This window comes from Cinclus cinclus, chromosome 3 (assembly GCF_963662255.1).
Source record: "Cinclus cinclus chromosome 3, bCinCin1.1, whole genome shotgun sequence".
Taxonomy (NCBI): Eukaryota; Metazoa; Chordata; class Aves; order Passeriformes; family Cinclidae; genus Cinclus; species Cinclus cinclus.
The window spans coordinates 12,358,294-12,371,384 of NC_085048.1; the positions used below are offsets into that span (position 1 = coordinate 12,358,294).

Here is a 13,091-nt window from a genome sequence, read left to right on the forward strand (position 1 = left end):
CAGAAACGGAAACAAATCTCCTAATTCTGAACACAGTGATCAGTTATATAGTGATTTTTTTTGTTTGTGGGGTTTTTTTTGTTGTTGTTGTTGGTTTTTTTTTTTGTTTAGAATTTATAGGGATTATTTTTTTAACTTTTTGCCGATTATTTTCACAGGCTGATCCAAAAGAGTTGATTCAGATGGTCACAAAGCATGTTACTCAGTATGCCCATGCAGACTGGCCTGAAGAAATCTCCACTTTGGTAAATCAGCTGCATTACTACAATGAACGACTGCTGGACTTCACTCAAGCTCGGACTCTGCAAGGACTTGGCAAAGGAGTGGACGTGCAGAGATTTACAGCAGATGCACAGTACAAGAGAGAAACAATACTAGGATTGGCAGAGTAAGTAATGTCTATTAGGTTTGTTTTCTCCGTTTTAGAATGGAATAGCTTTAAGCTTTAAAATAGGAGAGTAAATTGAAAGTAGTACTGACCTTTAGAGAGGTAATTTACTTGCTTTAGAGATTTACACTGTAATGCTGCTACAGTTGGAGCTTTCTTTATATAACTGCTCCACTTAAATGAAAAGTTGCTCCAATAAATGGATCTATAATTGAATCTGTAACTCTTCATTTACTAACGGCTAATATTTAATCTATAACTCTTCATTTACTAACTGCTAATATTAAAGTTAATCAGGGATTAATGAAAGCAGAGCATAGGTGAAGGTTCAGTCTCTTCCTTTCATCTCCTAGAAACCTGCCCTAGCAATCTATTATAATATGCCCATGCATCAAAGTTTGGAATGAGCTATAGGTAAAAAAAGTTCTTAAACTGTAATTTATTCTTAATGATTTAGTTAGAACTGCTGTATATCACTACATTTTTTCCCTGTAGTCATTTGGAAATACTTCACCACATATGTTATGATATTTAGCATGCTTTTATCTCACCTTTCAGAACTCCAGAATAGAAAAAGTAACAACGATAAAAGATAGTACTTTTCATTTTAAAAATATCTTTAATTAATTAATATCAGCATGCAGGTACTTCAAGCTGTGAGCAAGCCTTAAATATGTTTTAGGGACAGTTACAGCTGAATAGCTGACAGACTGTCAGAGGAAGAGTTCTCTGCAATAAGAAGCTTTAAATATAATCTCAGATTTTCAACTGATGTCTGCATAAAGCTTTTGAAGAGTGTACATAAACATTTTCAGTTTTTACACATAGCTGCAATTCCAGTGGAAATTTGCTACTAAACTGAGTTGATATACTGAATAATTCTATAAGGTCAGGATTTGAACATTAAACTGATGCTTTACGTCTGAGAAATCTGTATCTGCACAGATTTTTTTTCACTGCATTCGTAAAAATAGCTTGTAATAATCTTTTAATGTTTCTATTAGAATTACCTGCTTTGTATATATTGTTATTAAGCACATATGTCTAGTGTGTCACTAGGTTACATCTTGATGACTACCTCTAGCAATTTCAATACAAGTAGTCTTCTGCTATTACAGATCATTACTTAGATTACAGCAGGGTTACTTGCATTGTCACCCAAGAGTTCATAGGTACTGTCTCTTGTAAAGTAAATACAAAGAGAAAGTTCCTTACAATAAGTAGAGGTAAAAATATAATATGAAAGGGTTAGAAGAAGTAAAGCTTCTTAGTATGTGAATGAGAGTGGGATTTCTATACTGGGCAGTTGCAAAGATCCAGTTAATTACTTGTTCACTTTGCAGCTTCCTTGCTTTAATCTTCTCAGTGGAGTCTTAATCTGCATTTTCTAATGAAAAAGATGCACAAATTCAGTGTAATTGTGTAGCATATTTGTTCTTATTTTTTAATTAAGTGCCTCATGTTTTTAATCTTTTATGAAGTGTGGTTTTAAAGGAACAACGCCTGGAAAAGACTGCATTTTATTTACAAAACAGTTTTGTACTAGAAGGAGCAATTTGCTAAAACTGCCTAAGCGGTAGCTGTCTGCTTTATCTTCTGAATTTGGTATATATCTTTGGAGGCTGTTGCTTATTGGGCTTTCACCAAATAAATGTGAAACAGCACCAAAATACATCCGAAGTGTGCCTTTGCTAGAGCCTTCAGTTAGGATTCCCTTGGCAGTCCTTGGGCTCACACCAGCAGGCAGTCAAGGCTGGGCATGAAAAGGGGTGTGTAAAAGATTCTTTGCAAGGTAATGGACCTTTTTTTCAGCCTTTCATTGTGCAACAGCTGCTTGTTTTTGTCATTATCTTGACAATGAGTACATTGCTTGTACTGTTCTTCATTTTTATGGTATCATTTCCTTAAACCACCATTGCCTTAGCCTGCTGCTGCATGCCACTCTTGGACAGGAAGGGAGGATTGTGGTATAGCTTATGTCGTTCCAGGAGGAATGGATCCCACTAGTTCTTGGAGCCACTCCTCATTTGTATGATTGACTGGACTATTTTGCAACCAAAGCGTTTGTACCATCTTCCTCTTGCACTGAATCACAGAATGGCTGAGCTTGGAAGGGACCTCTAGAGGTCATCTTGCCCAACCTCTCTGCTCAAGCAGAGCTACCTCAAGTATTCGTTCACATTAAGTACATTTTAAAGAAGTTGTTCGTTACAGACCTATTAGGAAGTAATTACAGATAGTGTTTTTCTTGGAATTATCCTGAGAAGACCCAATCTGCTGAAACCAAATCAAACTGAAACCAAAACCCAAAAATCCCATCATTAGCCTTAATTCTGTACCAGCCTAGAAACAAGAACCATTCATCTCTAAACCTTACTGTACTGGATTAGTAAAGATTAGTGTGAAGTTAACTTTAGGCTTTCATATTTTACCATAGTCTCCATCTATTGTTTTGTCAAAGGGTTTATGCCAAACAGAAAAGCAGTTTTTAGTGTTTCAGGACAGAGTGAGCCAGACATCTCCACACCTTTTAGTGTACAAATGCTAGGAGTGTTCCTGTCTGTGAACTACTAGGAAGAGCTTTGAGGATTTGTATACCAGTTGTACTTAAACACCATAGGTGTTGCAACTAAATAAAATAAATGCTAACTGTGATAAGTTGAATCCTTCTTCACTTTGTAATTGAAATTAAATGAAAACTGAGATTTTTACTTTAGCCCAGGGTTGAGTAGAAGTTGCCGTTGAGAACCAGTGTTCTGGTCTTTGAAATATCTCTGTAGGTTTTTTTTATATTTTTTTTCCCCAAGTGGAGCACCAAGTATATGTAAATGCAGGAAGACACAGTTAATGTATTTTTATTTTAAAATTTTTATTTTTTCTTGTTTTATGGAAAAAAAGAAAGAGAAATAGTGAGTTTTCTAATGTAAGGATTTATTTTCATGTTATGTCTCATAGGGGTTAACATAACTTTTCCTTGTTTTCTCTCATGTCTCTCCTCTACCAGGACACTTGAAGAAAATGTCTATAAAATTGCTATTTCTTTGGCTCAGCAATACAGTGTTCCACTTTGGGAAGTTTACATGACCCATCTGGAATTTTTATTCACTGACAGTGGGTAAGTTGTCTCCTCTGCAAATGCATATACAATTCTGTTACACAGAAATAAATGCTAACCTATGGCAGAATGTAATTGTTTTGGGAGTGGAGTTTGGACTGTGTGTTCATTTGATGTGTGTTGGGATAGTATGGGAATTTTTTTCTTTTCCGTGTAATGCTTCTGCAACCAGCTGTGAAAACTGGTGTTGCAGACAAGGCTGAAAGTCCATATGTGTGTCTTGTTCTTCATAGTATTCCAGGAATTTGCTTCAGTCTTCAAGTTTCCACAACTTAGAAAGTTTAGTTCCCTCTTCCAGTAGCAACTTATCTTGCAGTTACCCTTCCAGTCCCTGTAATATATCCTGAAACCTGGTAGTTTCTTTATGTTTTAGTGTTTTACTCTTCATTTACCTCTATTCTACATAGTAGAGGAAATAAATATATGGGAGCTCCCTATTCCCATTATGCACGCTCATCTTAGTTTCATTTTTTGATGGAAACATGCTTTTTCTTTTAACAATGTTTTGCTGAAACTATTCTTGCCTACAAGATTATGGCAGAACAAACCTGGCACTGGTGTGGCATAAGGGGAGGGGTGCTTATAGTCTCTATTCCAAAGTGGCTTCAGGGCCTTTATTTTAAAACTTATTTATTTATTTTTACCTCTTACATCATGTCAGGCAGTTTTTGCCTACTGAAAGAGGAATAAACCCATTTGATGGAAGACCAAGCTACTTGCCTGAATAGCACATGCAGATGACAGTGATGTAGAACTACCTGTGTAATGCAGCAGCTCATCTACTGTTCTGACAGACATGATCATATTAATTTGGTTTGTTTCGAGTGTTACATTCTTAAAGCAGCTTTAGCTTGCAGCAGTATTTATACCAGTAGTAACATTAGCTATTAATTAAAAACCATTAAAATATTTTATAAAAAAATGAGGAATAAAAAACAGTCTGGTGAATTGTCTGGAGGAGATGAAGTAATGTTCTGAGGTTTTCTTCATTTCCTCCAGAAAACAGAGAAGTCATGCCCTCTAAATTTTGAAGCTGCTGAATTATTTACTGCTTTAAACAAAACAGAGAGTCAGGATATAAACATGGCAACACTGGGGTGAATGTGAAAGAGCCAACTGCCTTGTCTGGGACTAGAATATTACCCAAGGTGTTTTAAAACAGTTTTTGATTGTTTTCTTTGCTCTTGTCCTCCTTGAGTTAGTATTCATAGAATTCTGAAATCACAGAAGTACAGAGTAACCATATTTTCCCTAGTGAAATTCAAAAAAGTCTTAAAAGTTGATGTATAATAGCATAATATGCTGCTGAGCATATTTTTTTGTATCATAATCTCATTTTAAAGTTGATTGACAGCAAATTACCATTACATTGTATTTGAATCTTGGGATTATGGCATAAATAATGCATGTTTTATTATGCATTCATTCTGAACTGAAATGAAGTTCATTCTAAGACTTAATCTCTTTAACCAAATATGCAGTAGTTCTATAAGCCACTTTACATAGGGAAAAGCTCAGAAGAGCTTCATAGTTTGTATTAACGTAGTTTGTATTAACTATTTCTTTGATTACTTGATGTCAAAGAATTATGAGTTTTTTCTAGAATAGGAGTCTGAAAATTGTTCAGAATGACATTTTATAAAAATCAAGTGTAGCTTTAGTTATTTCATTTGAGGAGTCTGATCACATTTGATTATCAAAAGTCTACAAAATGCAATTTATGATTTCAGCAACACAAAATTTTGCCTGTCACAGAATCTCTTGTTCCAGAATCTTTCTGAACCACACCATAAACTCTTCCTACCCACAATCAGCCCTGCCCTGAAAACACACTGCAAACAGTTGCCAATCCTGTTAATATAATTTGATGCTCAATTAGCTTTTAGTTTCAACTTTGGATATGAACACAAAAAAGTAGTCCTATCACTGTCTTGAAATACATCAGGTCCAAGTGTCTCCTTTCTCCAGTATGAAGAATGAATGGTACCTTATTTCTATTAATATCGTACTTGTTTTCATTAATATTGTAGGAAAATTAACAAGTAATCTATAGACGTAAAAGAATGCTTGCAATGTTAATAATATTGGGGTAGGTCGTAGATGTAAAAATGACTCAAAAACGTCTTACTCTCCCTAAGAAATCATTTAATTTTTAAACTGAGAAGTTGTTTCTGTTATTAGCTGTAACAAAATCATCTTTAAGAATGAAACAATGACGATCTACTTGGCTATTAAAGAGAAACACTAACTTACAGCATATATGTTTGGGGAGGGAAATGATGAAATTCTAATCTAATCAATTTTAAAGGTAGAGGGGAAAAAAATGGTATTAGAAAACATCAGGTTTCCAAATGAAATGCACTATGTAATGTGCCATATTATTGACTCTGGGGTGACTCAAGGTAGGAATCATCTCTAGGTTACTTCTTTCCTCAGATTTAGGTAAAACTTTTAGTTGAGAAAGATATAAACTTGAGATGATATGCACCCATTTTTCTCCAAGCTGAGGCAAAAAGGAGCGATTACCTTTTATGTAGTCACCTGGAGGTGTTTGAATTGATGCTGTGGAAGAGCTAATGAATTCTTCTCAAAAGATTCAGCAAAGAATTTCCTGAAGCAGCGAGACTGACTGAGGTCACCCCAAGGCTCACTGTTATTTTCATAAGCTTTCGTGGATGACAGTTTGAGAAGCAACTTGTTAAACTGCCAAAGTCATGGTAAACTGTACTTAACATGAATAATAGTGCCAAATAGATTAATTGCTGGGCAAGAGCCAACTGTAAGTGGTGTAATATCATTCAAGGTGTGCCCAGGTACTCATCAACTACAGAAATGTAGTAGAATGTAATGGACTGGAAAAGCTTCTAACTGGGCAATAGGATCTTAGAGCATCATTCAGCCACAAGCGGTTGGTTGGGTTTTTTAAAGTCTTCCTTTACACATATCCTGGATGTATTTTTACTTTTACCAATAGCTATACTCACAGATGTGAAATCCTGCTTTGAATTACGTTTGAGTATTCATAACCCTTAATCTGCCTGTACAAGCTAACAGGTAACAGGATCAGGAAATACAACAGTTGCTTAGCTTTTGTTTATAGAGTGTACAACTATCTAGATTTTGTGAGTGAGGACGTAAAGAGAGGAAAGGATTGTCCTGGCTCCCAGGTATGCAGCTGTAAGACTCTTTCATGGCACATCCAGGCCTTTAAGCAAAAATTATTTCTAAACACAGGTTATCAACACTGGAAATAGAAGAAAGAGCACAAAGTCTTGGTCTGTTTGAGACTTTGAAAACCAGTCCTGAAACCTTCCATGAACACATGGCTAAATATGTTTACCCAAGTATTGAAGGCCAAGATCACCAGCGGTTGCTTTACTATTTTACACTCCTGGAAAACTGTGGCTGCTCGGAAGTGGTGAGCCATACTCTTAAACCTGAAACTCACATCCGACTCCTGAAAAAATTCAAAGCAGTTGCACCAGGTAGGAGAGTACCTGTTTGTTTTCTTCATCTCTGTATTTATTATTTTGTTATGTAAGTATTGGCATGATCATGCTTAGCTAGTTTGTTTTCCAGGTAATTGCTTTCTTCTATGAGCAAAGGAGAGAAATATCATTAATATAGCTATTAGTTCCTTCTCTTTGTTTTCCTCGAAATTTATTTGATCACAGCAAGAAAAAAATAGTTAAGAAAAGGTTTTGGTTAGTGAGGCAAGTTAAAATTATTGGTGATATTTCATAGTGAAATTTTAAATGAAAAATATCAAGTTCCTAGAGTGTAATTTTTGACACCATGAGTTTAACATGAATATTCTCAAAGGACTGAGGGAAGTTTACTTTTCAAGAGTCTGAATTACAGACTATATTAGAGATTTTATGCATTTTGTGTTTGTCTGAAAGAGGATAATTTTTTGTTTTGTTTTGTCCTTGATGTTACCTTTTGCTTTCCCAGAATTACAGCATTGTTTGTAGCCCTACATTTTCAGACAATTACTGTAAAATACACTGCTGTTAAGGGCTGAATATTAGTTGTGCAACTCCAAATCCGGCTTCAGAATGAAAAATATGCACAATGTGGCATTACCCTCCTTGAGGATGAATTAATTGATCTGTATTGGAACCTGATGTGTATTGGACACTAACTGTGCTGCAGAGTTTGAAGAGATAGTGCATATGAATTAATGTATTGCAGGAAGAAAAAAGTCAATAATTTTTTTGGAGAGGAGAAATAACTTTCAGTTCTTATTGATGTTATTCAACACTCAAGTTCTGTGATGCTTGCCAAAGAAAATTCTGCCAAGAAATTATTGTTTACCTTCAAAGCTATTAAAAAAACAAATACAAAACAAAACCATCCTGGGACCATATGTCAGACAAAAATTAGTCAGTTAATGTGGTAAAAAAATAAATCTTTGTATTACACCCCTAACCAAAATTCTCAGTGTTCAACATAGTTTAGAGATGGGAGTCAAGGAACAGCAGCTAAGTGTTTACAGAGGTTGCAGGCCCAAAGTGTATGAATAAGACCATGGCAATAGAAGTCAGTTATTTGAGGACTTATATGCAATGAAAATAAAAAATATCATTGCTAGAAATACTTCTGTTGTTGGTAAATTAATTTGTAAGGATGTTCTTCCTCTAGGAAGCAGAGTGGTAACATGACTCTTGATTATATAAATATTGATGTAAATGGATCTACATGTCCGGTCTCCCGCTAGCCTTTTTACCTGGCTAGTTTACTTGTAGTTAGTGCCTTGCAATTTTTGCTAAGTGGTAAGTACCAGTTGTTATTTGATCAGAATACATATTTTAAATTAATGAAAACTTATGCCTTAACTTGCATGATGTTTTCTAGGGTTTACATTTAAGTTCTAGCGTGTTTATATGTATATATACACATACAGATATATGTTCTTGCTTCTTTGAGAATCTTCTTTTTCCAGGTTGTGTCACAGAATCACAGAATGATTGGGTTTGGAAGGGACCTTAGGAACCAACTCGTTCCAATACCCTGTCATGGGCAGGGACATCTTCTACTAGACCAGGTTGCTCAGAGCCCCATCCCATCTGGCTTTCAATAATTCCAGGGATGGGGCATCCATGGCTTCTCCAGGCAGCCTGTTCCAGTGACTCAGCACCCTCACAGTGAAGGATTTCTTCCATAAATTTGATCCAACCCTACCTTCTTTCAGTTTGAACCCATTCCCCCTTGTTGTATTGGTATATAATGTTAAAGTATGTTCCATGGATTGAGACATTTCCTATGCACCAGGACATCATAAAGTCTAAGTCTTTCAGTATATATGTTTGTAAAACGGTATGGGCTACAATTTATTTAGTTCTACAGATGATAGTGTATTCATTATTTTGCATCTAATTGTGGAGTGTGAGTAGATTTAATTATCAATAACTTTTACCTCTTTCTCCTTCTGTCACTAGGTCTTAATTACAAAAAACTAACAGATGAAAATGCAAACCCGCTGGAAACACTGGAGCCCATCCTTACAAGTCAAAATATCTTATCTATTTCCAAACTGGCTCCCAAAATTCCTAAAAAAGATGGCAGCATGCTGTCACCAAGTTCTGTTTATGCTGTGTGGCTACAAAAACTGTTTTGGAATGGTGATCATCATCTCATTAAAAAAATACCAGAAACCATGGATGAGTGGCTCCATGCATATGATATGTGTTCGAAATACTTTGATAGGCTTGATCCAAATGATATTGTTACTTTCATTGATGAAATTACTTTTTCTTCCAAAGCTGTCACAAAGGTAAGCAGATATTTTCAAAGAATTTTAGTCCTCAGTTGGAGCATATAGTATTATGATTCAATATGGTATCAAGAAGAAAGTCTCAGCAAATGTTAAAGTTTTCATTTTGCAGTATTTAAAGATAAATTTGTAAACCTACGTTCATCTGCCTACTTTTTGTTTTTATGACTGCCAGTATGAAAAGACAGGATTTTTATTTAGTTAGGGGAGTTAGATCTGTGGATGGAGTTTTGATAGAACCCCAAAGTCCCTGTGTGCTCATTCAACAGAGAGTAAGATACTGTTCATTTCATAGAGTCATAGAGTGATTTGGGTTGGAAGAGACCATAAAGAGTTTTGGGTTGAAAGAGACCATCTAGTTCCAGCCTCCCTGCCATGGAGGGTTTCTGTATTACTTCTGTATATCTAATCTAATATAAACCTGCCCTCTTTGATTAAAGCCATCCCCTGTGTCCTGTCACTACACACCCTTTGGAAAGCTCTCATCCAGACCTCCTGTAGGTGCTTCAGGGCTTCTCGAAGGTCTTTCCCGGGCCTTCACTCCTTACTGAACAGTCCAGCTCTCAGCCTGTCTTCATAGGAGAGGTATTCCAACCCTCTGAGCATCTTTGTGACCTCCTCCGGGCTCAGTCAGTCCCACTGTCCCTGTCTTTGACATAGATGTTAAGCAGTGCCAGACCCCATACTGACCCTTGAGGAGTGCCACTTGTCAGTGCTCTCCATCTGGACGTTGATAATCCCTTAATGCAACTCCTTGGATGCAGCCAAGCCAGCCAGTTCTTTATCCACCAAGTGGATACCCATCTCTTCAGTTTGTGTGTCATTCAGGACAGTGTCAAATGCTTTGCACCAATCCAGGTAGATGTTGCCAGTTGCACTTCCTCTTTCTTCATCCATCAAATCTGTAACCCTGTCAGAGACGGGCACCAGATTTGTCAAGCACGATATGCCCCGAGTGAAGCTGTGCTGGCTGTCACCAACCACCTCCTGATTTTCAGTGCCTTACCATAGTTTCCAGGAGGATCTGCACCTTGAATTGCCAGTCACCAAGGTGAACCTAACCAGCCTGCAGTTCCCTAGGTCATCCTTTTCTTCCTTTTTTAAAAATGGGGGCTATGTTTCCCCTTCTCCAGTCAGTGGGAATTTCAGCAAACTGCCACAACTTCTCATATGGATGGACAGTGCCCTAGCAAATTCATGCACCAGCTCCCTCAGAACCCACAGAAGCATCTCATAAGGATCCAGGACTTGCGCACCCTCAGGTTCCTTAGATAGTCTTGAGCATTATCTTTTTCTGTGGGGTGCTGGTGGTTCTTCACTCTGCTGGTCTCTGTATTTGCCTTCTGCAACTCGGGTAGCATGGCTGGAACACTTGCTGTTGAAGACTGATGCAAAACTGTTATTTTAATAAGTATGTATGCAAAACTTGCATATAAACTCCATGTCTCGGGTACCCGTGTTTCTTATTTCCTTTCAGAGAGGACCCACATTTCCCCTAGTCTTTCTTCTATCACCAGTATACCTAAAGAAGCTTTTCCTGTAGCCTTTGGTGTTCCTGGCAAGATCTAGTTGTAACAGTGCTTTAGCTTTCCTGACCTGATCCCTGGGTGCTGTATTGTCTGTATGCCTCACAGGGTACCTGTCCTTGCTTCTACCCTCTGTAGGCTTTCTTATTGGTGTTTCAAGTTTTTCCAAGGGCTCCTTGTGCATCCCTGCAGTCCTCCTAGTGTTTTTGCCTGACTATTTCATTGTGATACTTCGCTCCTGTGCTTGGAGGAGGCTATCCTTCAATATCAACCAGCCTTTTTGGGTCCCTCTTTGCTTTATCCTGGGGTACTCCACCAGGCAAATCCCTGAAGAGACAAAAATCTGCTCTCCTGAAGAGTAGTGAACTTTCTGTGCGTCCTTCTCACTGCATTAAGGATCTTCTTGGCTACTTGCAGCCCAGGCTACTCTTGAATGTCACATTCTTCCCCAGCCCTTCCTTGTTGGTCAAAGCAAGTTCCTGCATAGCACCTCTCCTAGATGGGGAAGGACATGGTCATATGTATTGCAGGAATCTCCTGGATTGCCTGTGCCCTGTTGCACTGTCACTCTACCACATACTGGGGTGGTTGTATTTATTTACTTGTGCTCATCCTAAAATTCATTGTGCTACAGGCTTGTGTTTAATACCAGGCTTTTGCATTCAGAATAAGATGTTCCACAGAGAAAGTGTTCTGGCCCAGTGCATGTGGTTTCTAAGCATTGTAATAATATAAATTTTAAACTGTTGTAATCTCCATCTGGTTGAAAGCCTGGTTTTCAAAGAATGCACTTTTATGTGTGTAACATATATTAACAGATGTGGAGTTTCTTTTTGCCCAGTGAAACCTACTTGCAAGGATATTTCTAGCATGCTTTCTTACATAGCATTACTATGACGCACAAAAGAGAAATGAGATTTCTTAGATTTTACCTTATTAAAAGATCTAGAGATGTCTTCACTAGCTTTATCTGAAATGAAAAGGTGATAAAGTGTCCAGGACTTCTTTGTGTGTATCTTCTTTATTTTGGTTTGTGACAGTTTTTCTGAGGTATTTATACATCATGTTTAATGAAGTGAATTTGAGTTTGTTCCCTCTTTGAATACTGTTTTAATGTTCCCACAATATTAGTATAGGTTTACTGGAGCCCATCTAACCTCTATCTATATCAGAATTCGGTGAAAAAACTGCTGGCTTTGATAATAAGAAACTTAGTCAGCACAGAATTTATGCTGTGATCTGACTGTCATGGTAGACCAGCATGTTTTATCACTGGTTCCATCAGCTGTCTGAAGCCTTTTTAGCAGAACCGTTGTCATGGCTTAGGTGTTTTGACCCCTTTTATCTTACAAAGGTACTTTTTCATGCTTATGAGGAATGACTTAGACTGATCCTGAGATCTTAATTGCCAGACTTGACCCTGAACTGAGGTAGCAAGGGCATGGCTTGTCTAATGAGAGGGAAATCCTGTCTGTACATATGGTCACTGCAGCTGACTACTTGAAACTCTTGCTGTTAATGTTTCTTGAGAATTTCAAGGTTATTTCTCATTTATTCCAGAGTAATGGCATGAGGAGAGAGTGGATATCCTCCACTGTGTGTCTGTTTTAAAATACACTGATGATTTTCCTTTGTTTCTGTTCAGGATTCTAATGCATTTTATCTAGAAATATTGCATAGAAAGTAACATTTTCTCTAGAAACACAGCATAGAAAGTAGCATTTTCTCTAGAAACTAACATAGAGAGTGGGAATAGCATGAAAGAAACACTAAAGGCAAGATGCTTGTGGTTTGTGGTCAGACAGAATTTTGTACAGAGACCTGTTAGCTTTTTTGGCCATGAAAGATGCTCAAGAAGTGCTTGACACAGTTGGTCAAATCATCTAATATGCTATGCACTAGATTTTGGGATTGAAACAGCTGTTTAACCAGCTTGCAACTAGTTTTGTCTCAGGATCCTGTTCAATTCTCAAGTAGAATTCTACAATGAGGAAATACCATTGTAGACTGTAAACTTACCTCTGAGTTCTCTTTCCTCTACCTTCTATCTGAAAATGGCTTCATACATAAAAACAGCCTTTTGGCTTGCATCTGTTAATTAAATTTTATGTTTTGAGGCTGTCTTGGTCATGTGCTCACTCTTTTAATCTCTTAATTCAGCACTTCCTTCCCAGTCTAGTTCTGTGGCCAAGTACTTGACTATATCAGTTTCTCATTCCCACAATAGATGAGCATTTAGGTATTTCATGGAAGTACTTAGTCAAAATGCAAAAAACCATGGTCTTC

The 13,091-nt window shown here is 37.2% G+C and overlaps 1 protein-coding gene across 1 annotated transcript in view; it reads left to right on the forward strand.

Moving 5' to 3' along the window:
- NBAS (NBAS subunit of NRZ tethering complex) overlaps positions 1 to 13,091 on the forward strand; it is a 160,253-nt gene that overhangs the window by 95,525 nt on the left and 51,637 nt on the right. Inside the window, exons 41-44 of the mRNA XM_062489692.1 lie at positions 159 to 388; positions 3,393 to 3,503; positions 6,738 to 6,988; positions 8,945 to 9,279. Of these exons, the coding sequence (XP_062345676.1) occupies positions 159 to 388; positions 3,393 to 3,503; positions 6,738 to 6,988; positions 8,945 to 9,279 (927 nt within the window). The remainder of the gene's footprint in view (positions 1 to 158; positions 389 to 3,392; positions 3,504 to 6,737; positions 6,989 to 8,944; positions 9,280 to 13,091) is intronic.